Source organism: Stigmatopora nigra, chromosome 15, assembly GCF_051989575.1.
Source record: "Stigmatopora nigra isolate UIUO_SnigA chromosome 15, RoL_Snig_1.1, whole genome shotgun sequence".
In the NCBI taxonomy this organism is placed as follows: domain Eukaryota; kingdom Metazoa; phylum Chordata; class Actinopteri; order Syngnathiformes; family Syngnathidae; genus Stigmatopora; species Stigmatopora nigra.
In genome coordinates this window covers 1,591,436-1,618,114 of record NC_135522.1, presented here as the reverse complement: position 1 = coordinate 1,618,114, position 26,679 = coordinate 1,591,436, and the positions used below count along the sequence as shown (strand labels likewise).

The 26,679-nt window shown below is 40.9% G+C and overlaps 2 protein-coding genes across 2 annotated transcripts; both read right to left on the bottom strand.

Annotated features, from left to right (window-relative positions):
• Nucleotides 1-203: 203 nt before the first annotated feature.
• Nucleotides 204-15,633, bottom strand: lmx1al (LIM homeobox transcription factor 1, alpha-like). The gene is made up of 9 exons (XM_077734227.1): nt 15,389-15,633; nt 14,442-14,533; nt 13,186-13,378; nt 4,207-4,439; nt 3,729-3,898; nt 3,571-3,648; nt 3,379-3,499; nt 3,159-3,314; nt 204-2,486 (listed from the first exon to the last, which is right to left on the bottom strand). Exons 1-9 carry the CDS (start codon nt 15,427-15,429, stop codon nt 2,329-2,331), a joined length of 1,242 nt encoding a protein of 413 aa, XP_077590353.1. The 5' UTR covers nt 15,430-15,633; the 3' UTR covers nt 204-2,328.
• Nucleotides 15,634-15,830: 197 nt separating this feature from the next.
• Nucleotides 15,831-26,658, bottom strand: gmip (GEM interacting protein). Its single transcript, XM_077734477.1, has 20 exons — nt 25,358-26,658; nt 24,332-24,422; nt 24,165-24,255; nt 22,161-22,392; nt 21,438-21,502; nt 21,256-21,363; nt 21,094-21,174; nt 20,843-20,992; nt 20,377-20,514; nt 20,120-20,310; nt 19,884-19,942; nt 19,718-19,780; nt 19,562-19,645; nt 19,073-19,215; nt 18,807-18,983; nt 18,510-18,647; nt 18,248-18,447; nt 17,590-17,875; nt 17,284-17,386; nt 15,831-16,720 (listed from the first exon to the last, which is right to left on the bottom strand). The coding sequence occupies exons 1-20, from the start codon at nt 25,410-25,412 to the stop codon at nt 16,266-16,268; spliced, it is 2,910 nt and encodes a 969-aa protein (XP_077590603.1). The 5' UTR covers nt 25,413-26,658; the 3' UTR covers nt 15,831-16,265.
• Nucleotides 26,659-26,679: the final 21 nt, after the last annotated feature.

The window sequence follows — 26,679 nt, the reverse complement described above, 5'->3', positions numbered from 1 at the left end:
CCCCCGCAAAAATCTCCCAACTACTCACCCGCTAAGAAACAGGGAGTTTAGGAAGAAAAGAGCAGGGGGAGGCCATGTCTGCAAGCAAAGGGGAGGATGTTGAGTTATGAGCTCTGTGACCACCAAAAAGGAACAAAACCTTTTCTTCTTGAATTATTACCATATCAAAATAACACAAAAAAACAACCAAGCACTAATCAAGATTAAAATTGCAAACTGTATTGAATATACAGCAACATTATACATTCAAAACACGTCACTTGGGTAGCCACGGAACAAAAAAAATAGCATTTTAGCTACTAACACAGCACAAATAAATTACCCTCACAAAATATCACCGTAGAAACGCGCGCGGGTTAAACATGTGAAAGTTTTTTGTTTTTTTTAGCAGCTAAAAGCATCGCTAGTGTTGTTTTTGTGGTATTTTTTGTCATTTTTTAAATTGCACTGCTCTGTCTGGAGGCTATGTTTTATAACCTACATTGTGACAAATAATCATGCTGCGGTTTAAATAGCCGTTGTTTATCATAGAAGGAACAAAATATCTAACAATCGCTGTTGAATGAAAAATAGAAATAAATATGCATGGAAAGAAACTACCACAATGATGTTAAACACTCATACATTTACATTTGGAACTTGTAGGGAAGTACAGTAATCCCTCAAATAGCGCGGTTAATGTAGACTGATAATCAAAAAAAAATCACATAGTAGGGTAAGCCTTATAATAACTTGTTTTTGTAGTAAAACAGGCTTCTACTTACTTTTTAATGGACTTAAATAAACATTTTTAATAATTAAAAAATCGCAAAGTCATGAATTCGCAATAAGTGAATCCGCGATAATCGAGGGATTACTGTAGTTACTTCTAGATTAAATTATAACATCTTTTACAACCCTGTCTCCGAAAAAAAAACACTCATAAAAACGACCCTGCCTTGTTAGTGAATTTAAAATGAGACTTTTGGTTTGTCGCAAGCAAATAAACTGACAAAATCCCTTAAATTGGGAATGCAAGCCAAATATTATTATACACAATTCCAGATTGTTCCATATTTGGATTTTGTTCACTATCATTTTTGGAAATGATATTTCTTCACATATGTAAGTAAACAATGACGTATTATTTATCCTATCCAGTGTCATAATCCTGAGTTCCATCTCAGGGAAAACATACAAACTACAAACCTGAGAGCAAAATTCTACTCCAGTCATTGCATTACTAATCACTATGCTTTTTATTAATAACTATATTTTTAACATATGCATTTGTTTTGGTCCCTTTTTTTAAAACTAAATCCTTGGTGTGCTGTGGGTATAAAAAGCTTGCACAGTACTCTTCAAATACTATGTTTTGTAATAGAAAAATGATCAAGATATGTCATTTTTAAAGTTTTTCCTCCCTTTAAAAGAAGAAGCGGACCTGAAGTTTTGTATGGTTTTGGTCACTATTTTTTTTGTTTTTGTTTTTTTAAACAAAAACCTTTAAATATGGGTGTGTAGATTTAAAGGGGCAGTCAATAGCTTTCTCCAGTGGGAAAGACTTTGGTCTATTTTGTGGCCCAATTTGAGACCAAATACAATAAAATTGTTGTTGTTTGTAATATAACAATTATATAAACATGTTTTTGTGACATCACATTAATTGAGGGATCTGTTTTTGGGGGGAAAATATAGCCAAATAGTAAGAAATAACAAAAGAATTAAACAAATGGAAAAAAACACTGTAAAAAATGTCAAATTATTTAAAAAAAATAGTAATACAGTGGGAAAAATGTTTTTTTAAGCCAATGATAACTTTTTGTGATACTAATTATAGGTGAACCAATTAAAAACAAAACTGAAATTAATTTTTTTGACTCAGATATTTTTTTTAGCGCTGGTACCTATTCGAGCCAATCAAATGCGAGTGTGAAGAGTCCTTGTGATGTCATGAATACCCGTTATCACAACAACTGACATGGCTAAACTTGTCTTTGTTTTGTTTAAATAATTCCCAAGACCGACTTTAACATTTCGACTATAGCTGTTGTGTGTCTGTCCCTTTAATAAAAATCCACTCTTCCTACTTGGTTTGGCATGTTTTGTTTGTCTTGCGTTTACGTAAAAGTGCTTCTTTTTAGTAGTAGACGGATGATGCCACAAAAGAGGAGCTTCTGGACACCGTTCACATTTCCAGTGTCTCTCAAAAAAGGATTTACAGGATGATGGGGAAAATATTTGGGCATTTTTATTTTTGGAGATGCCAAATTCCCTCCTGGAAATGGTGGACTAACTCTGGATAAGCTAGTTCTCTGGAGGGGAGAAGTGGGAGAAAAGGGCCAAGGGTCACGAGGTAAAGTAGGAGTTTTGCATGGAATAGAGGCGGTCGATGGGATTCCCCACTCGCGCCGCCAGGAGCCCGCCTTCGCCGGCCGCCAAGAGGCAGTCGCCAAGGTGTCCCAGGGCGCCGTCGCCGTCTAGGTCGTGGAACACCGTCTCGGAATCTGGAAAGGGCAATTGCCTCCTGTTGTGAGTGCGGTTACCACGTCCCAACTGGCCTCTATTTACTTTTTAGAATTAAATTTAATGTAATGTTAGATTAAAAGTTATTTTTCAGCGTGTCTAAAACGTAATCCAAGTTCATTTAAATTTGTTTATGTTATGTTACGAGCGCGTTGCCATGCAAAAAGTCCTCCACTCAAATCTGTCTAATTTTAGTACTATGAAACACATTTTAGTACTATGAAACACATTTTAGTACTATTAAACACATTTTAGTACTATTAAACACATTTTAGTACTATGAAACACATTTTAGTACTATGAAACACATTTTAGTACTATTAAACCAGTAGATATTTGTTACTCTGTTAATAGATGGTGAATTAGAACAAATAAAAATGTTTTTCCAATAAAATATCCTGTTTTGGGTGTTTTTTTTCAGAGGGTTGGAACAAATTATTAAGTTTTTTGTTCATTTCTATGGGAAACGTTGATTTGAGTTACAAGTAAATCGTCATATGAGCTCAATACCAGAACGAATTATACTCATATCTTGAGGTACCACTGTATTACATTATAAATTAAGGCAGGTTGAGCTAAAATAGATAGTATACTACCACTTTAAAAAGTTAATGTAGAACCCTGTACTACATTTGCCTTTTTTGGTTTCCTACCGTACGGGTGGAGCTGCTCGCTATTCAACTGAGGCGGAGTCAACCCATGTCGAAAGGGATCCCCGCCATAGATGTTGGGGTCCAGCGCGAGAAGCTGCTGGCGAGGCAAGCTGGGGTACCCCAGAATACCGTCCATGCCGTGACCACTAGATCCATCTGCGTGGAAGACAGAAGAAATAAAAAAAATGGAGGTTTTCAAACACCGGAAGGAATCCTTTACCTTCACTGTCGTCGTTGCTTTGGCGCCCTCCTCGAGCCACGCCCCTTCTGGCGCCGCCCAGTTGTTCCTGTTCCTGCTGCTGTTGTTGTTGTTGTTGCTGTCTCCGGGCAATCTTCTTCATCTGAAGGCAGAAAAGTGTCCAATTGGAACTTTCTGGCAAGGTCGACAGGGACCCAGAAACTGAAGCCGTACCTTGGCCCTCTGGTTTTGAAACCAGACTTGAACCACCCGCACCGTGAGGCCCGTTTCGGCAGCCAGCGTCTCTCTCACCTGAAAGTTGATTGTTTTAATTTAATTCAGGTTAAAAAATGGAAAAATACAACAATGCTACTATGTATGTCCTTCCTCACCTTACGGCAAGGCTTGGCCGAAACTTCGAAAGACGCTTTAAAGGCGCGGCGCTGTTGCGTAGTCAAGATGGTGCGAGGCCGCTTGGAACGTTTGTGCTCCTTGCCATCCTCCCCGCCCTTGCCTCCGCCGCCGCCGCCACCCCCGGCGCCGTCTTCGTCCTCGCTTTTCACTGAAAAACACAAACAATTTGTTGCAATTTCAAACTTCTGCTCACTCACTAATGAAAGTTTTGCCCCAAAACGCTAACATGACTCATCTATGTTATCATGGCGTTTGTTGTTTGGCTCATTTCATCTCTATCAAGTTAGCATAGCTCTGCTAGCTCAGCAGTTAGCCCGTTCGACGTCCACAGCAGTAAGCCCGTTAAAATCCTGGTCAGAAAATTATGGTGGGCCATTGTCCCTGAACCTAAATGGCATCATTTAAAAATATATATCCAAGCGTCCATTCATCCGGCGACCAATCCTCTTTCCTTACCCGACTCGGTGGGCGTGGGACTGAGGGCGGCGAGCATCTCCCTCTCCTTCTCGTAGTCCATCCGGCAGAGCAGCTGTCCTTCCTTGAGCACGAACTCGTCGCCCCGTTGGAGCCGGCGTTCGCACTCGCAGCAGCTGAAGCACCCCAGGTGGTACACCTGACCCAGCACGCGCATGATCAGCTCGGAGCGGCCGACGGCCTGCAGGCAGGCGCTGCACTTCCTCACAAACAGCCTGCGAACGCACACACGGTCAATGCTGAGGGGTGGGCGGGGCCAGGCGGATGAAAAAATCCTAGGTAGGGCGGGGCGTCGCCGGGGTGGAGGGAGCTGAAAGGAGGCCAGGTAATTAAAGATGGAGGCGTCGACAAGGAGCCCCCCAACACGTTGAACCATTGCTGAGATTAGCGCCGTCTCTTAATTAAAGGTCGTATAAACAGCAGCCAATCCGCAGAGCGGCCAGGTGAACATCTGCCAGACCACAAATTACAGTCCTTTTTGATAAGAGTCTGTTTCAGACGTCGTGTTTCAATAAGGCTTTTTGCAATGTAGGTGGCGCTGGTTAGCCTGGGATTGCACAGGGATTGAGTTTTTATTTTATTTTTATTTTTTTTATATTAATATTATGTCTGCCCGGCAATTGCTAGAAACAAATTTTGACTGCCTGTTGTTGGCTCTGGCAACCCGCGTTGTCTAAAACTGCTAAGTGTGTGTGTGTGTAGTATGTGTCATGTTTATCTTCAAATTACACAAGGAATAAAATATGGAAATTAGTCAACATATATATGTTCATTAACATTAATATATATGTATATATATATTCATCATTTTGTGCAATCCCTTATTAAATAAATCAAACTGAAACAAACAAAAAAAAACTGAAAAACCTAAAAAAAAAAAAAAAAAAATTTTAAAAACGAATTAAACGCAAAACAAATTGCAGTTAAAAAAATGTAAAAAAGAGAATTAAGTGTGGCCTGTGTGTATTTTCCAGTATTTTTAAGCAGCTCAGAAAATCGGATCAAAAAAGGTACTTTAACGTATCAAACAAGACAATTTTCCCATTTTCTACGTATTAGAAGGACTTTCCCTATTCCTTCCCATCTTAACTCCTTCATTCCCTTCCACAATTCACTTTACCCCCACACACACCCACACACACAAATCCACTCCAAGCCATTCACCACCAAAGCAGCCCCAAAAAAAATCCTCCCAAATCCCAACCCTCCCCCTCCCACTCTGTTTTTTTCTTTCCCCCCACCTTGGCATTCCCAGTCGGCCCCCCCGGCCCGCCTCCCCCAGTTCACCCAAACTAATAAAGACGGGATTAATTAGATTGTTGTTTAAACAGGGCGACGGCCAGACAGACGCTGTAAACTCATAACCGGGGATTGAGGATAGCATGGGGTTAATCTCTCGCCGCTGGCTTCTGCGCGCCCCACCACGCACAAACACACTCCAGTGAATATCCACGGACGTTCTCGCCAATTTCCATTTCGGGACGGATATCCACGGAAGGGAGATCCGGCACGAGAGCGCTCGTGGCTTCCCGACGGAGCGGCGGGAAGGTGTCGCGGCGCAAATCTGTCATTCCGCCGTCCCAAACGCAGCTGCCGCCGCTAATCTTTTCCACGGCCTCTGCCAAAAAGCGTCTTCCAAATTCCCCAAAAACGACGGCGTCGTCAAGTCGATGGCGAATAATGCGTACCTGTGGCTAATACCCGTGAGAGTCGACACTGGGGCCAAAATGCAGTATAGTAGAAGATGGGAAATCGTCTGTCATTCATTCGCTGCCATTGACGGAGATAGACATTGTGGGACACCCTTGAAGTGTCCAAGATCAATCAACCACTTAATGAGCAGCTGCCTTAATGACATTTATTGTTGTCAATGACAGATAATTAGTTAATTTTGCATCATTTTTGGGTACTCGCTACATGTCCAATTGGTGTTTGGGGAATTTACAAGCAGCTTTTTGTTTTTTGGGCCATGTATGTATACATGTACATCTATGTGTATGTATGCATGTATATGTATGTATGTATGTATATATGTATGTATGTATGTATATGTATGTATGTATGTATATGTATGTATGTATATGTATGTATGTATATGTATGTATGTATATGTGTGTATGTACATTTATGTATGTATGTATGTTTGTATGCACATGTATGTATGTAGGGGTATGTAGGTATGTGTATGTATGTATGTGTATGTATTTATGTTTATATTTATTTATGTATATATATGTATGTATATGTAAGTATGTATATGTATGTATATGTATGTATGTGTGTGTATGTGTGTATGTATATATGTGTATCTGTATGTAGTATATATGTATATATGTGTATCTGTATGTAGTATATATGTATATATGTGTATCTGTATGTAGTATATATGTATATATGTGTATCTGTATGTAGTATATATGTATATATGTGTATCTGTATGTAGTATATATGTATATATGTGTATCTGTATGTAGTATATATGTATATATGTGTATCTGTATGTAGTATATATGTAAATATGTGTATCTGTATGTAGTATATATGTATATATGTGTATATACATATATGTATGTATATACATGTATGTATATGTATGTATGTATATGTATGCATGTATATACATGTATGTATATGTATGTTGGTTTTCATTGAAGGCACCATTTTGACTGCAAGGGGGCCAAAGAACAAACATGGAGTCAAAATTGTGGTGGAGGTGGTTGCCAGGCCAACTGCAAGCGTTTTCACTAAGACGCCACCGCCTTGTTGAACGGTTCCCCAAACTATTCCAGCGACTAGAAACTTGCCATGAGAATGGCCCGATGCCTTCAGGTATGCTTGGAAATCCCAAAACGGCCTCTTAGCAGCGGTCGCCCCTGACAGGGTCGGCCGGTGTGAATGATACTTCTATTAGTGGGGGATTAAGCAGATCTACTTACAGCCCCCCCTCAGAGTCAGTTACCCCAAGTTGCCCCGGTTATTTGACGCTAAGTAAATTGGGCCCTATTTAGGCTACGTGGGGTACTTGAGCAGGTCCGTCTCACGTGGAGACATTTTTGGTCACTTTGGGCCGTTTTGTCTGAAATGAATGGCCTTTTCAGGCTTGTCCTTTAGCGTCTATTTAAGACACGATGTCTTTAATTATTAATGTTTTTGTTTTGGGCCAAATCTGAAATAACAACTTATTTTTATTAGTCATTTTGTATAAATAATGTGTCTAAATACAAAATGGAATAGACATCTAGCCCTGTCAATGGCAGCCAGTGAGTTGACATATTTGGATTATTATAAATAATAATAAAAAAATAAAAAATTATTAAAAATACAAAACAATTAAATCATTAAATTTAAAAAAATTAAACATTTAAAAAGAATTACAAATATATAAATAGTAAATAATAATAAGGCATAAAAAATAATAAAACATTTAAATTTAATTTGAAAAAATATAAATAATAAATAAAAATGAATAAAAATAATAATATAAAGAAGATTTTTTAGATAGTAGCATGCCTTGACATAATTTCAATACAAAAAGTGTGCCTTAGCTCAAAAAAGGTTTGAAAACACTACTGTAAACGACAAATAAGCGACAAATTGAAGAAGACAATATCTATGCGAACATTGTACTTTGAAGTCACTTTAGTATCCATTTTTTTTCTCCTCCCTCCCTCCCGCGAGTGTGTACGCGTGCGTGTGGGGCGGATATTGCGCCGTGGCACAAAAATGGCTGAGAGCCAAGGTTCAGTAATCACATCATCTCCGTTTATTAAATCTCACTGCGCTGCTTCTGTGTTATTAAAATCTCACAGCATTCCCCACCATACTTGCTACCCCTGCCACCTCTCACTCACTCACTCACTCACTCACCGTGTATATAATTTACACGCTGTACTGCAAAACACACGCGGACATAAAAGTAGGTTTGTGGAAAAGATAGATAACGCAAAGTACAAACATCCATAAAACAAGGCCAGATGCTCATGTTTGGCTAGCGCGGCGTACGCTGATAAATTAGCACGCCGGACAAGACGTTTGTTTGAATGAAAGTTTCCGAAATGAGTTAGAAAAGTAAAGATGGAGATCAGGGATGGCCAACAAGTTAGTGCAGTGACCTGCCAAAAAGGACACACACACAAAAACACACAAGACCATAATATTTACCAAAACAAACAGACACACATACAAAAACACAACATTAAAACCATATTATTAACCAAAAATTTTCAGAAAAATCTATTTTGTGCAGAAGATAAAGAATATACACCTGTTACATCACAAATTTTCAGAAAATTCCATCATTTTGTGCAGAGTTTAAAGAATACACTCCCGTTTCAACACACATTTTGAGAAAATTCCATTATTTTATGCAGAGGATAAAGAATATGCACCTGTTTCATCGCAAATTTTCTGAGAATGTGTAAATTTCATGCAGAAGATAAATAATACGGGCCTGTTTGATCGCAAATAGTCTGAATATTCCGTCATTTTATGCAGAGGATAAAGAATACGTGCCTGTTTCATAGCAAATTTTCAGAAAATGACGTTATTTTGTGCAGAGGATAAAGAATACAAACCTATTTGAACATTTTTAGGCCAAACTTTCTGCAAAATCCTAATCTCTCACATAAAAACTCATCAAGCTAGCATGTCGGCCATTTTGCCCTCCTCGCTGAGCGGAATATTGAAATAAAAAAGCCACGTCCCCCCCTGTCATTTCTCTCAGGATACGATTGATTTCCACCCGATGCTACGGAAAATGATAATGCGAGGGACCCGCCCCCATCGTGCGTTTCTGTGTGTGTGTGTGTGTGTGTTTCTTTGCGTGTGGGTGTTAGTTTAGATAAAACAGTTAATCCCCAGGCCACCAGAACGCAATATCCTGTCTGCCCGCTTCTCATTTCCTGTCTGTCTCAGGCGGAGCGGGAAGCAGCGGGGCAGGGGGGGTGCCGGTTCGACGGGGGACGGCGGGATGGCGGGACCCGTTGCCCCAGAAACAAGAGATGCAACCATTTGGTGGAAAAGTGTCGACGCCGCCGCCGCTGCCGCCGTGAGACCCCCACCACCCCTCCGCCACCCCCCCTCCGCCACCGCCATTCTCTCTCACACTCTTCCTCGCCGCTTTTATTATCTGAGATTTAATAAAGGCGAGGGCGAGCAGCTTGTTCTGCCATGAAACATTTATTAGCTGTCTGTTATGAAATTGTTGTGTGTGTGTGAGACGGAGGGGGTGATGACGGGGGCTCATAATATGCAAAAACCATGGCAATATCACCCCCATCCTTCGAAAAAAAATGTCTTCCTTGCCGTCTTTGGTGTATTTTTGGCATCGAGTGACAGTGGGATTTTGGTAAAAAATGGTTAAGAAATGTAATGCCGACACTAAGGAGGATACAAAATATTAACCAAGTCAAATAATTGTCTAAATTAGGGCTGAAAACTACACAAAATAATAAAAAAGTGGCCTAGATTCTGACATTATAATTAGAAATCAGAGTTTGAAGTCCAAATTGCGACTTTAATGTCCGATTTTAAAAATTCTAACCTCAGAATTCCCATTTGAAAATTTAAAATAACATTCTAAATCCACCCCAAGTTCACGAAAGTAGCATTTCGCTAAACCAGTGGCCAAGAACGGTACTACAACTCTAATGAAAACAATTCTCACCCAGTTTCCCATTTGGGTTGCCAGATAAATGATCCCACCATGTTAACATAGCTATGTCACGTTTCAATCTGAATAAAAATCCCAGAGGCTAACAAACTATACGTAAATACTTACGCTACGCTAACGAGAGCACGTGGACATTAGACGTATTTCCCCACAGTCCACATCAGGTCTGCCATTTTGCGGCCTAATTAGCATCCCCTCCCCACCGTAATCCCCGCGGGGAACGTGAAAGGGGCGGCGACACCAAGAGAAAACAAGAGATAAAATGTTTGGCGCGGCGGCGACTGCGATCAATCTCGCTGAAAAGGAAATGAGCTTGGCCACGGAGAAATCCCATTGCAAAGCGGACAGTGACAAACGAGGTGGCCAATTGAAAGAGAGCCCGCCAAACGCCTCCTTTGGCTCTTTAGCCACAATTGCTTTCGACACAACAAAGCGCCGGCGAGAAAAAAAAAACGAGATTGAATCTTTCCTAACCGTCAACGGAAGGCAGGAACATTTATTTGCAAATATTTGAAGAATTGGTTGGGATTATCTTTGAGACTCGTTTCAGGATCTGGCTCGCCAATCAGGAATTAGGAGGAAAACCTTGAGAGATATTTGAGGTCGTTTTTCTTAGGAAATGGGAAAAAATATCAAATCCAAACGTAGTACATCCCAATACTACAGGATAATCGTGCCTTTAGATGCATTTAATATTCCAGTCTTTAGTTATTTTTAATAATAAAAGGGCAAAAATCACTACTGACAAACCTCACACCACAAGATCATAACACGGAAATGGGAAAAAATATCAAATCCGCTCTTAGCATAACCCAATACCAGAGGATAATTGTGTTTTAGACGCATTTAATAAACTGGTCCTTGTTTATTTTTAATAATAACGGCCGAAAATCACTACTGACAAAGCTCACATTACAAGATCATAACTCGGAAATGGGAAAAATATCAAAACCACACTTTACACACCCCAATACCACAAGATAATCGTGCCTTTTGACGCATTTAATATTCTGGTATTTGCTTATTTTTAATAATAACTACTAACAAACCACACACCACTAGATCATAACACGGAAATGGGAAAAAACTCAAATCCATACTTAGCAAAACCTGATATGCTAATTTGCTAATTTTGACAGTTAAAGGGGGTACAAATCCGCAATACTAATGTAAATTGTCACTTGGGAAAACATTTTAAAAATATTAAAAGATAAAAAATCTGTCCTTTTCCCACATTAATTACTAAGAAATGAACATTAACATGCTGGTCGCGACCATTCAACGTTAGCTTTTCTTCTTACTTTGACCTCAAAAGTGTCCGAAAAAAAACCCACCCTTAAAAATGGGCAAAAGGCCCAAAGTGTCTTGAAAAGAAGATCAAGCCTTCCTTGCTTGCTTTGGCTCCGCCGAGGAGGCGGAGCTGGCCTCTCCCTGTGGGCCAGTTCATAAAGGACTCCGCTAGTAAAGCCTAGCTTTGGCGAATATCCGCCCCCGGCGACCTGTTTTTCAGCCCGTCCTTACAGAGCTTACAAGGAGGGCCGGCGGGCTCGCCCTCCACACACTCTGCGGCGTCCGCCCGGCAACCTGGCGGCTTGACCTCGGTCGGTAGAGTGGCATTTTTGACCAAAATACGACCTGCTGGCTAACATTTATTGCCAGTCTTTTTCTTCTCTTATTTTATATTCCTTTAGTAAAGCTATTTGGATTTTTTCCTGTTGCCGGTTAGCGGAGAGGCAAACCAGGCGATGGTTTAGGGCCCCTGCCGTAAAAGGGGCACCCCAAGAGCTACCAAATTATACTCTGCAATGACAACAAACTTGATTTGACGCTGCCATTTTGGGTCTTTTGTGAAAAGTGATATTATGTCATTTTGAAGATGTCGGTTTTACGCATTTGAATGAATCTTATTCATTATTAATATTGATATTTTTCCCAATATGGCGTACGGACAGGGGGAGGGAGGTTTGGCAGACGCTGATGATGAAAGTTGAGGCCAAGCAAACAAGGAGACATTGTTGCTTTTCTTCTGAAGGTCAACACTCAACGCCAAAAAAAAAAAAAAAAACACGGCAGCAGTCCATATGGAATGCATACATGAGTGGGCGGAGTTTAGACGAAAGAGCTAAATCCAGCATGTTGCAAATAAGCCCCTAGCTAGTCATCACAAGAGCCAAAATGGCGGCACGCGTAAGAAAATCGCGCATGACAACTTCATCTATGATGACAAAGTTCAAATAAAGATTGTAGATTCAATTAAAAACATTTACCCTATCAGCTGTCAATCATTTTCAAAGTAAATGACGTGGACCAGAGTACCCGCAGAAAACCCACACATGCAAACTACACACACTAACGTCCTAACCGGAGAACAAATGCGCTTTCTAACCTCCCCGCTGACTATTAGGAGAAAAAAAGGGCATGATTTTTGATAAGCCGGTGCAAGATAAGCGTCATACAATGGTACTTTCATCCGAGGCCAGTTCTTTTTTTTTTTTTCTCTCCTCCAGATGTCGGTAGTGTGGGAGACGCTGGACGCCGTCTGACACTTTTCAAAACATTGATAGCGGACGGATGGACGGACGGATGAACGGTACAAGGAACTTTGCGTGTTCGGCATTTGGCGAATAAGGCGGGCGTTAAATTCAAATGTTTGTTTATTTATGTACGATGTCACCACCATTGAAACCAATTGGAAAAAAACAGTTGACAAAAAGCCAATCCTACAATGATGATTTGTTTTTGTTTACATTTTACATCACAGTTTAACTTATTGGAATTTAATTCAACTGCACTAACCAAGCTATATATTCTCATACATTGTTAATTAGACATTATTTGATATGAATTTTTCCACCTCTACTCTTTACCTCATTTAAATATCAATATGACTAAACACAAAGTCCCACTATGACAGATTTATAAACCTTAATTGTCAAGAAGTACTCAAATACTAACAATCAAAATCCATAACTACTGAAATTATGCAATAAAAATGAATTTGGGCGTTTTTAAAAACATAATGACAAGTATAGAGGGGCCAGAAGAGGGCGTATGACTCAACAAAAAACTAGTATGTAAATTACTCGTTGTGTTTATCATGGAATATGAAACTATAACGGGGTCAAAGGTCATATGTACATGGTACATGAGATTTTTTTCCCATACTTTTTCAATTAAATTAAAAGATAAAAAGTAAACATTCACTCCACTGAGTAGGACAACAAACAAACAAACAATTGCCTCGATTGGATCAAGTGTGTGTGTGTGGGTTCGTGTGTGGGTGTTCTTACTTTTCATAGTCGGGCTTGCAGTAGAGAAGTCGATCCCGGCAGTAGCAGGTTCCCGTGAGGGCGCTCATGCAAACCGTGCACTTGACGCACGATTCGTGCCACGAGCGCTCGTTGACGCGCAGCAGGAATCGGTCGGCGATCGGCGATGAGCAACCCGCGCACACTTCGCCACCTGCGCCAGAGTAATCTGGACCTGAAAGGACAGCAACCGCAACAAGAAAAAGAAAGTGACAAAAAGTTTGCAGTCCAAACACGCTTCTGCGTTGAGTTCAAGGGTCGTACGAAATTTCAAGCACACGTCAATCACTAACTTTATTTCACTAAGAAATCGTCGTTATTTAAATAAAAAAAACTATTTTTGTTCCAATGTTTGCAGGTTAAAACCATATCCAATCTAAAATCGAATCAGGCAAATATGTTTTCTCGGTTTTGAGAGTGATTAACCTGACAAAAAAGGCGAACTTAAAGGGGTCTTTTAATTAAAACGTATTGTTTGCCATCTGCGTAGAAACGAACAAATAAAGTTTTCACCATTTCAATCGGTGGACAAAATATTGACGCGTAAAGATTGTTTTGGCTAATAACATTCTAGTTATTAAAAGTTGGCACTAATAAAAAACATTGCACACAAAACTATATAAAAATATATACGTAAGATTGTAGTACAATTACAATTTCCTCTTGTGGGTGACCAAAATATTAGAAATAGCCCACAGCAGAATGTGCTTTAATTTGATTCCACATTAATAATGTATAATAATAGGGATGATTAAAAAAATAATAACATTGCGATTTCCAATGGGGCATATATATTAGCTTTAATAGGTTAGCAACAAGATTACAAAATAACATTTGCCAATATTGGTCTAATTAAAGTCGTGTACCGTTGTTTGTTTTTAATATTTGAAACGAAGCTATTCATACTAGAATTTCCCCAAATACGTTATTAAAGTGCACAATAATACTCTGCAATATCACGTCGTTTTTTCCACATTATTTGATTTTCTGTGGCCACTGAGTTTTTTTTCGTATCCATATTTGTAGTTTTTTTCTTCCTTTTGGAGTTTTATACGTTGTTTTGTTTTTGTTTTCATCCCAGAAGGCCCGGAATAATTTGTAAATGGCTTTTAGAAATATTGTAGTTGTTTGAATGAGTTTAAATTACCTTTTGAGTTTGCAATATAAATGTGAAGGCACCTCGTGTAGTTTAAAAATATGATATATGATTTTTTGGGGTATTTTTCTGAGCTACTGACCGTTAAATGGTGTTGAGGATGGAGGCTGCTGCAGACACGACGGTTGCTTCTCCTCCGTTTTCATGCCTTCTCTTCTTACCTCAGTGTGCTCGCTGCAGTTTAAACAATTATTACCAGTAAAAAAGGAAAAAAAACGAATTAATAATGATGAACTACAAGAAAAAAATTATGTGGTAGCACAAAAATATCATTTGATCACTAAAAAAAGGTATTCAAAAGCCTCCAAGGTTGAGTTATTGCACGTACTTAATTAACAAGTTAATGTTTTACTAATTTTGCACTTCCAAAAATAATCATTAAAAAAGACATGATAATTTCCTTGGGTTAATTTTTCATATGATAGTAGTATGATTATTTTTACTCACAATTACAAGGCACTTCCAAGTATGGCAAACTTTAAAATTATAGTTTTTTATACACACTAGTGCAAAAAAATGAGATTTTATGACATATGGTTCTTTATGCATTTTATAATTAACATCAAACCATTAGGATATTTGTTTTCATTATTGTTCTATGGAGATGACTTTAAAGATCATTATTATGAAATACTGCAAAATGGCCTGTTTAATTGCTACATTAACTTTAAATAAAAACTACAACAAAGGCTCAGCCATAATAATGAAAAGAAATGAATTATGGAAATGCAAGCCTAATCTGATTTGATTTGATGACCAACTCCATGCCATGGGGGGATGAAAGGGGGGGCTTCAAAATTCATGAGGGGCACATTAACTCATAATTGCGTACCAAATGAAAAATAAAAAAGATCACATAATTAAAAAAGTCAAATAATTTAAACCCAGTGACCAGAAATATTATAACCTACAAAAAAATCCAGTTTTTACCATCTAAAAAATGCATATTTGTAGCAGGTGCTGGTGCACAATCAATTAAAAGTAATGTAATATCATAAGGTGGATGAAAATGGTCTTATTTTGTCTTACCTTGAGGGGAAACACACTCCTGGAATCTCGGTGGGCAACATTCAAAAGCACTTGAACGGCACTTCCACTTTGCCTTTGCACGCCTTCACCTGCAGATCGCTCCCTTCCCTTTTCCTTTTTCTTTTTCCAGCGTCTCGCCTCGCTAAACATCCATGATGATACGCCACTCGGAGGCGATTGTCTCTCCTCCTTCTCCTCCTCCTCCTCTTCTTCTTCTTCCTCCTCCTCCTCCTCCTCGTCTACTCTGCCGTGTTTTGTACGTGGAGGAAAAAAGGGCTGAGCATGCAAACTAAAGGGAGGGGGAAAAAAGGTGATGGATAAGTCGACATCTTCAATTTATAACACTGGTGACGTCAGACGTTGGCTTGTGATGAAAACAACAAGTTGTAAATCAATTAAAAAAAAGAAGACAAGTCTTAAAAGTTGGTTTCGAGACGCCCATTCATTCAAGGTTGTTTTAGTAAAACTACACCCTCCTGTGGGCAGACATGAGCAGTGCAACAAGATAATAACAAAAAAGGAAAAGTGTATACTAGTCCTGGTTTTTCACTCATTTTCTGGAACATTATCCTCACAAGGGTCACCGGGGGTGCTGGAGCCGAATTAAACAGGGGGTTTTAATGGCTTGCCAGGAATTTTTTGGAAATAAACACAGTATTTTGAGTTTTTGATGGACTTTTTTGACATTTGAATAGTCATTTTCAGCCATATTTAAATGTAAAATGGGACTAAAAGATAAACTGAAGTCAGAAACCAACCATCAAATTCCGTCAAATTATTGTCAGTCAGTTTCTGACTAGCTTTGCTAGCGCACATTGTTCATTCAGGTGCGCTCTTGTTGCGTTTTCCAATGAAAAAGATCATTTGGTGGCGTCCCTCATACGAAAAGTTGTTCGTCCTTGCCGGATTGGCTCCGCCTTAATTTGAGCCCAGATAGGATGGTGTGCACGGGCGTGGTCAAGCGCTGTTCCGGAAGAAGAGACCCAGGCCGGGCCTTCCTCTCGACGTCCGCCACTAGGTCCAGTCCCAGCATTTGCTGCACAACGTCCCGGGGGCTGAGGGGCGGGGCTTCCTCGCCGGGTGGTGGGACATCACCCGACTCGGGCAGCCGGGCGGCTCGCTCCGGGGAGGAACTTCGACTGCTGTCGGCACTTCCCGGCGCTGGCCCGGAAGGTGCGGCGGGACGTGGCGCTTCGCGGCTCCGCTGGCCGGGGGCTCGGCCCCTGCCGTTGGGATGGCGCTGGTACTTGACGGGTTGCCGGGTGAAGCGGTACTGGGGTTTGTCGGGGGTCGGGACCCCCGTCGGGTGGTCCTGTCCGCTCACAACCAGGACTGGGATGTCACAAAAAAAGGGGTATCATTATTTTTTTGGGGGGTTAAATAAAGTCAATCAGGGGTAGCATTAAAGGTCACTCAAGCTAGCGCGATGCTAGCTGTGTTAGCTAAACAATATTCCGAATTATTGTAAATTAAAGGGATTGGGGAGTAAGTTAGTAAAAGGTTATTGTATTCTTTGAAATGCATTTTGAATTTAATATGTATAATTAACAAAACCAATGTAATTACATTTACTTTTTAACTAATTTATATGATGAATTTATCATGACTTGTACACACTTGAGAAATATACAGTAAATTATATAGGTAATGATATTGTAAAGGTGGTAATCTGGGTGTTTAATTAAGGTAAATGTGGTAAAAAAAAAAACAAAAATAGACAATATAAAAAGAAAAAGTGCAAGTGCTAAGCAACAACAATAGCGCTTTAAAATGAAGCAGAAAAAGAATACAATTAAGGGAAAGGAAAGGTAAGTGAAGGCTTTCCAGCTGGAGCAAAAATCATTGCTAACTTTTCGAAGTTGTTGTCGGCGCTCAACAGAATTGGCCCCGCCTACCTGCTCTGTCATTGGCTTCGGGGCCGAGCTTGTCCACCGCCTCATTGGACGACGACTTGTCGGATATATAACCTTCGCTCGACTCTCTCTTCATGCTCTCACTCTGTTGGGATGACATTTGAGAGGTCGTCTTACATTCGGGTTGTCTAAGCACGTTTTCGACATTTTTTCATATTGTTTAGTAGTGAGCCAAATATTGTTGCAGCTGAAACAACAAGTGTGAAGCATAACGAGTAAACAAAGCGACACACATAGCAAAGCAACAGCCTACTGACTTCATTCCAACGTAAATAAGGCAAAACTCACCTCTAGCGAGTGAGGGCGCTCCCTAGAGGCACTCCCTTGCTCTGCCGCCCTGCCCTCGACGTCTACGTCCAGAGGGCCGGCACCCCCGGGCGGGGGGGACGTCTGACTGGAAGGCAGGACCCAATCATGTCGTGAAATGAGGAATTCCACCAGCAGGGCTTGATAGGTGTTTTCCTGCAGGGCCACGGAAGGCTCCTCCGTGCACACTAGGGGGCGCAACAGAGTCGGACCGAAGACGATGCCCAAATTGCAGGCAGACATCTTGTTGTCCCGGTTGGAGGAAACTCTGCGGCACAGAAGGGGGTGCTGGAGTGAGTGCCATGTTTCAAATAGGGAACAGAAATAGTCGAATAGGGGAATATGAAGGTCAAATTGTGCTCTAAATTTGGCAAGAAAGAGAATGTGTATTGTCTTTTGCACTTTTTAAGCCATTTATCCTCACAAGGGTCGCAGGGGGTGCTGGAGCCTATACCATGCTAACTACAGATGTTAGTTATAACAAGTTATTATTATATAAGTAAAAATGGTGTCTGCTTGAGGTAATTTTGAGAGTATTTTTGTATCCATTTTTGGAATACTTTAACTTGCAAATGTTAAAGTCTCTGAAGTTGGAGTTTATTCAAGTTCTCTTTTTTTGTGTCTGTTTTGTGAAACTTACTTATGAAGATGAATTATGAGATGTCGCAAAGTGCCGTAATTGGATGGTGGGAGTTTACGCAGAAGTCGTTGCAGGTCTCGAACCACGTCGCCAAATTGCTTGCCGTCCTGCACGGAATCCCAGTCGCCCAAATTTTGGACTCTCCTCCCCGCCGCCATGAACTCGTCGTAAAGCTCTGAGGTCAGCAGGGGCTCCGGCAGCTAAAGGATCAAACCAAGAAATTCAAACACCAGGCCGGACAGGGTCCACTTGGGCACCATACCTCCTTTAGGAAATGCTTGAGGACGCAGGTGACGTCGTGTGGCGACACCTCCGACAGGTCTACGTCTTCCTTGAGGTCCTCCAAGGCCTGGCACAGCTTTTGGACACGAGGTTTGGAACCACTCACTCGATACACCCCCTAGGGGCAAGGGACAGTAACAGCAATCGAGAACGTAAAATACACTTAACACTAATTATTTACCTCTCATGCAAGGACTATTTATTTTCTGACCCACTTTATCCTACTTGGTCACAGTTAATGGAGTAGAATGTTAAAAGCAGAAGAATTCTTGAATACCTGTAAGGAGAGGGCTCGATTCTCGATCTCGGCAGTGCACCGCCTCACCACCAGGGGGACATCGTCCGCGGCGTCCCGTAGCAACAGAGACAAGCGGACGCCAAACAGCTTCCCCTTCTGGTTGCAGCATTCCGTCTGACACGCTTCCATGCATTTCCTGTGCAAGCCCAGCCCGCACTGAGGGCGCCAACAAAGCGGAACGCCGTCACTTTAAGTTTGGATAAAAAAAGGGGAAAAAAATGGGGGCTTTGGTTTTGTCCACCCACCTCCTCGCATTCCACGCCGTTGACGTAAATGTAGTTGTCGCAGTGCCTGCATTTGACAATCTTGCTCTTCAATTTCCTCAGTCGGTGAGTGAGTGCCGCACGGGATGGGTCGCGAGACCTGATTGGACGCCCGTCCAAGCACTCTAGAAAGGAATGGTCATAAATTGTGACAAATGAGCTAATAAATATCATGATTCATGTTGCGACTATATAATTTTTTGGCTCTGATAAGCCATTTCGGCTCATTCTGATACTGTAGTAATCAGATTTGTGTCTATTAAAAAAAACCCAAAAACTGAAAATGACAATTAACATGAATATGTTCATTAACATGTGCTTTTCCTTTAGAAAGTAAATCAAAGCAAATATGAAGACTATTTGTTGACTACTTTTTTGGTTCTTATGTTATATCACTTGCCATACAAGTGATAAACTAAATGGTGGGAGGGTCCACCTTGGCCAGAGGAAGTTTCCGTAAAGCTCACAAACCAGATTCAGACGGCACGTCACGGTCGTCCACGTCGTCGGCGATCACGTTGTACGTCGTTCTTTGGAGTCGTCTGTGACCGGGAGCTGCAAAGTTTTAGAAAAAGACGATACGTTATGACGTTTCAATGGCGCCGATTCCGACTGACGTGCACTTACCGGGGCTAGACAGAGATTCCAAACTTCCGCCAAAACTCTCGCCGTCACTGCATCCAAATCTCCCTGTTGAGCAGACGAGCAACCGCCATTATTAGCATACAATTAGCTTCGATTGGTCCGCATTCGGACAAACCAAATGTTTTAGGGTTGAAATGAGCTGTGTTACCGTATCTGGAAGGACTTTCATCCGTGTGAGGGGACGAGTTGTTGCTTTTACGCTTGTTCCTAAGACCAAAAAAGTAGAGTCAATATGTTAAAAATAAACATTTAAAAAAAATCTGGTTATTGTGATTAGCATAATTGCTAATAGGCTAAAAACAAGCATTTTTTACGTTTACAGGGTATTTTTTGTACGGAATAAAATGTCTTTCCTGATGAAAAGTAAGAGTGAAGCTCACTCACCGTTTTCCCTGATGAACATACTCCTGGAAGGAGAAGATCTGCTGCGGCGCCTCCCGTCGCCGCCTACCGCGGACGTACGTCAGGTAGGGCTCGCCGGGCTCCAGCGAGCGGCAGGTCACCTCTAGGTGGTGATAGCCCAGAGGCACTGGCTCCGTCTGTTGCCGTTGGTAGTAGAGCATGTTGACCGTGGCCTGCCGGGTTATGGTTAAGGACGTTAAGGGACGGGGTGAGATGGTGGCGCTGTGGCGGAACCAAACCTGCTTGAGCACCGTGTCTCCTTGGCAGATCAGCTTGCGGGTGTGTGAGATGATTCTCTCCTTGACCTTCACCAGTTCATCTTGGTGAACTCTGGCGTCGTACACGCATTGCCGGTACAGCAGCTCTGACTCCAAAACCTGAATCCATTGGAAAATTACAGTCAAAATTTTAAAAAGAGGGCCTAGAAATTCTACATTGAGAGATTTAGCAGCCAATTACAGCTAAAAATGTGCAAGAAAAGGCTAAATAATGAAATTAAATCCTATTTAGCCCCTAGTCTGCCCACATAACATTGCTAGGGATGTCTCAATGTTGATATTGTTTTGTTGCCCCGCCCACTAAGTAATTCTCCAAATAGTGGTGTAACAACCAGAGTGAGATGTACATTTTTGGGGGAGGCTGCTAGCATAACAATTTGTAGCATTGCTAGGGATGTCCTAATGGTGATTTTTCAGTGTGACTTGCCTTGGATCGGGCTTCATCCTTGGACTTCCTCCTTTTGTTGGTACCCGTGTCGTCTGCAATTTTAGCCGTGATAGCTTTAGCCTTCTCCAACTCTTCACAGCGCTGGAAATATTGCTGCCGAGACTTTTTCAGTGCCGTCACTGCTTCGTTCTGACAAACACAACAAATAGGCATTTATTGTTATTTTTTTTTAAATCCAGCCACTACATGTTGATTTTGGGTGTAAAGTAATCCCTCGATTATTGACTCACCATCTTCCTCTGCTCCCTGGCCCACTGTTCCTTGAATTCCCGCCGCCATTTATCGATCTCATTTCTCTTAGCAGCCAAAGCCTGGGGGATGAATAGGAGACAGCGGATTAACAATTTGACAAAACCCGGACACAAAACGCCAGGCCGTGTGGCAATTCCTACTTGGTAACAGCGGTTTTGCACCAGTTCCGACGTCTTCCGGGAGTTGGCGCTGTTCTTCACGTCTTGTTCCAGAGCCAGCGTGTAGATAAAGTGCAGCGGCATGGTTTCCTGCCGAATGGAATGACGACCGCTTAGGAACGTGGTTGGAACAAACTGTGATGGCGTCCGAGTCGCTGGCTTACCTGCGAGGCCAAGCTGCTTTTTGCTGCTTCTGATATCTTCAGGACATTTTTGGCAAATTCTTGTTCTATCCAAAACATACAGCCAAAGTTACATTGAGTTTTTTTTACATTTTATGCAAGATATGTATGTTTTTATCTTCATAAATATCATTTATAAACATCAAAATTAATATTGATTAGCGTTTTATCTGTTTTTCTAAAATAGATGACCATATCGGCCACATTTGCCTGCGTCATGACTTCACTGTGCCATTTTCTCATGACGTCATCATGTCACAGTGCCATTTTGTCATGACATCATCATGTCATGGTGCCATTTTGTCATGACGTCAACATGTCATGGTACCATTTTCTCATGACGTCATCATGTCACTGTGCCATTGGGTCATGACGCAACAGTGCCATTTAGTCATGACATCATCACGTCACGGCGCCGTCAAATTGCAGTTTCGTGCATGTCATATTTAAATGCGCATATAAACTGTAAATACAGTAACACTTTAGTACTGTTGTCCTTTCCTCACAACAACCTGTCACCTCCAGTAACCTCATTCCAGGCGACTAATCCTCCTTAACTAATCCTTTCTGCGTGTGTGTGTGTCATCTCGCCATCCTTTCAACTCGCCATAAAAATATGTCATCGTCATTATGTCCCATTTGAAGGAAAATTAAGTAATAAATAACTCAATTTTCCACCAATGGGAGGACCCCCCATTGACTCACCCAAGTTGAGCTTCTTCTCCATCCAGGCCAGAAGATCTTTAGCGTAGCGACACCACATCTTGGCGTACTGCAAGGCGGCCTCCACGCCGTCCTCGCAGCCGCAGAGCGCCGAGTCGGCCTCGTGGACTGAAACAGAGTACGTCAGCATCTTGCCGGGGATCCCGAATCGATCCTTTTCCCATCGCCGGAGCTCAGGCCAATCATAGTTTGCGGCTAAGTTGTCCACCGAGCGCTAAAAAAGCTCTTTCCGGAATGTTTTGGAAAAAAGGCCGTCCGCCGGAAGGGCGTCGGCAAGTTTAACGCCCCCCCCTTCGACATCACTCCGCCAAAAAAGTGCTCACTCAGGCTTTCCGAATCGATACTGGAGCGGATCCTCGCTGGAGGATTAGCGGGAATGAGCACAGGTCGCTAGCCCTGAGAAGATTCCCGGCTTGGCCGCCCGCCAGGTAACAGGGTGCCCAAAGGAATGATGGGTAATCAACACGTTGGCTGCCATGCATGACCGGACGTTTGGTCGCTGGTCTTTTGGTCGCCGGTCAAATGTACTTAGATATTAAACAGTACTTAGATATTAAACAGTACTTAAATATTAAACAGTATTTGTATATTAAACAGTACTTAGATATTAAACAGTACTTAGATATTAAACAGTACTTGGATATTAAACAATACTAGGATATTAAACAGTACTTAGATATTAAACAGTACTTTGATATTAAACACTACTTAGATATTAAACAGTACTTAGATATTAAAGAGTATATAGATATTAAAGAGTATTTAGATATTAAAGAGTACTTAGATATGAAACAGTACTTAGATATTAAACACTACTTAGATATTAAACAGTAACCATCTGTCACCATTTGACCAAAGGACCAAAAGACCGACGACCAAAGGACCAGCGACCAAACGTCCGAGCACCCCTGCCATGACCCGCCAGAGATAGATCAGGAGTCAATAATCGTGCTGCAGCGCCACAGGTGGCCATAGATGTCAATGTCAGCCAATGAGTTAAAATCCAACCACCCACTAGAGAAGTTTTGGCTATAATTGACGTATTTCTCTATGATTACACATTGTGAAAAATACATTCTTAGTCTTTTTAAAAGTTGCATAAGAAAGGAAAAAAAAACGAAGCCTAGCGCCGAGACGCGGTTAGCGGCTAAACGATGTGGCGCCCCCTTGCACCTTCCAATTGTGGCTTCCAAAACACTCCGTCCTCCCCCGCTGTGCTCGGCCCCAAAAAAACAAAAACAAATTGTCATGCGTGGCAAGTTTAGTGGTTGCTTTTTTTGGACCTCCCGTTTTTGTTGACCACACGCGGGTGGAACACCTCCTGTTTAATCTTAATTTAATCTCATTACCGCACTGCAATTACAACTCAAACACAAACTGGATGAAAAAAACTATTTAACTATTTAATCATTGGCATTAATAGACAAGTTTATACTGGAATACTTGCCAATGGTAACTTTTTTTAATGATTTTATAAACCTTATTTTGTCCTACTACTGAAGTACAGTTGTGATTCATGCTGGAAATGTACTTTTTAGGGATTTTGGATACATTATTTGATTATAAATTAGCCAGAATGCTACTACCTGTATTTCTGCCTTTATTTGTTCAATCATTTAAATTATCAGTATTTTTACACGAATGTTTTTGTGCATTAAAAGAGAAAAATGGTCAAATTTTATGTCCTAGGACGGAACTAATGTCCATGCTAATGAGTGAAATAATTTTTAAAATTAACGACTATATAAAATGATGTTATTCTCAATTTCATGTCAAAACTGTGGCCCCCGAACCACAGGTTTGACACCCGTGTTTTGGTGCCATTCAGACATTTGGTAAAAAAATAAAAATAAAAAACTTTAAATGAGACTCACCTGATTTATTTCCGTCGCCGTCGAGGCTTGCGCAGCAATCCTAAAGCAAAAAAAAATATTATTCCAAGAAATGAAGTAGTATAAATAAAACAAAAATGAAATGTTTACTTACAGCTGGTTCCCGCCCGCTGATTTCCGTACTTCCCTCGTTGATATTTTGCGGGTTGAACTCCAAAGCATCAGCCAGAAGATCTTCTTTATCACTAAAAATAATAAAATAAGCACATTTGGATGAAGAATATGAGATTATAATTTCATTTTTATAAGCAAAGTACTTACATGGTAACAAAAGACAAGTCCAGATTGTCAAAATCTCGGAAGATCTCGCTGTATCGCTTGGTTTCACTTTTCAGCGGCATTTTGACGACCTCTGAAAATGACAAAGATGTCAAAAATATATTTACATTATCAACCAATTGCTTAAAATCGACTCCATTGACATCCAATCAGTTTTAAGCAAATGTTTTGAGGCAATTTGCCATTCAAAAAGTCATGTTATTTTGATTTTTGTATGTTTTAAAATGTTGTGGGGACGACAAACGAGAAGAAGACAAATGTCTTCTGGTTGTCCGACCACATCCTGTTTGCAGTTGACAAAGTTCTGCATTCAGGATGCGTCTCTTGATCTTAAAAAAAAACAAAAAAAAGTGAGTGGAGAAGTGAACAAATCATTTGCTGAATTGCAAAAGAAGTCCTCCCAAATTTCTCTTGTTTTGTTAAGTTGGTGGCTGACCGTTATTTTGGTGAATTGTAACCCAAACGACAAAGTAGATCTACTTAGAGTATCATTTTGGGGCGATAATAGTATAGTATACTTAGGGTTTTTATCAGTATATTTTTGTTTTCAATCATTTTAATGTAACGTCAATGGCAGATTAGGCTTTGGTACACATTTTTGTTTAGAAATTGATTTATAAGGATATAAAAAATAGGATAAAGATGAATATTTGAGAAAGAATTAAAAACTTACTTTGTCAAAAGTCAACTTTTGAATAGCTCAACGTTTTAGCTAACGTTACAAAGTCACTAAATCACCATTCATTCATTGTCGTCGCTCTAAATTTCCCAAACACGGGATGAAATAAAGTCCTAATCTAATCTAATCTAATATAAAAGTTTTGTTAATAAAAGTGCGTCAATAACATGATTTTCGGGAAGTCCGTCGGCGCGGCTTTGCTAAAGAGGATGTTGCACCAACAGAAGAAAAAGCTCACATTATTATTATTCTCAAAGTTAAAAGACACTTTTGCCCAATTAGTAGTGAGAAAAATGAAATGGAATAAATTTAAGAGATTTTCTGCTCACCGGTCGCCGGAGAGGACGCCAGAGGGGACGCCAGAGGGGACGCAGGACCTTCCATCTTGACCTCTAGGACGCCACCTTCGGGGTCAGACGACCTTTGGGAACACGCCGTCGCTTGGAGATGGCCGATTTTGGCGAGAGGTCACGTTGGAACGCCGTCACATTGTTCTGTTGTGCGCTAGAGGAAGAGGAAGCGCGGCTACAGGCCACACCTACTTGCGTTTCAGATCAGATGATGCAAAAGAGAAACGCTTGCCCATGATCGGTTAAGATGCAAATGACACATTTATCGTGCTTGTCGACATTGGACAACATAAATGGAGTTTACTGTGTCATGAAGGGCGGGCGGTGGTTCGTTGGAGGGGTGGTTGTCAGGGCCGGCTCGCATTTCTGAGATTTGGGTTTGATCCCAGGTTAGGACATTCTCAGGTGGAGTCCCGAGGTTTTGTGGATTTTCTTAGGGTACTGCCACATTCCCTCAAAAATGCGTTGTAGGTTGAGTGGATGCAGTAAAATATTGGTGTCAAAGTGGCGGGGTGAGGGCCAGATCTGGGCCACTTCTTCACTTTTAGCGGCCTGTGGAAATCCATCATGGCTGGAAAAATTCTAATGGAGATTAGAAAGGCATAAAGAATATTCTACACATATTCCCCTATTTAAAAAAAGTTTTTTCAAGTACTTTTTGAAACATTTTTAAAAATCTGGAAAATAAATACTGTATTTTCCGGACTATAATCATATTTTTTCGACCATTGACATAGTCTGTTATATTTATTTTAAGGTTATAGTCGGTGCTGAGAGAAGCCTATTTAGCACTTTTGAAAAACTTTTTACTGAACGAAGTTGTCGTAGCATAAACCCACTGCTACTGATCTCAACACGTAATTACAGACGTGAAAGACATAAAATGCGCATTTTCCTTTCAAATGCTACTTTTATCACGCAAGTGAAGGCTATTTTATCTCCCCACGGCTCGCATGCAAACAGTAAATGTCATTATTATAGAGTGTTTAACATGGAGGCGAAAAAGAGACGTAATGAGCAAGGTGGAAAAAAAAAATCTTACGTCTCATCTCATTGAAGTAACCTTCCATCAAATGAACGCAGATGTTTAACCACCAGATAGAAGACATTTTAATGCGGGTGTGCGTGTCTTTGATACGCATCTGCAAATGCTTTGAGGTGGCCGCCCAAGCTGATGTGGCCAAGTGGAAAATTGCATAGGTGGCGATAGAGAGTACAAGGCAGATGGCTATCATTTATTAACTCATTGACTGCCATCCAATCGGAACTCATTGACTGCCATAAAACGTCCAATCAGGAGA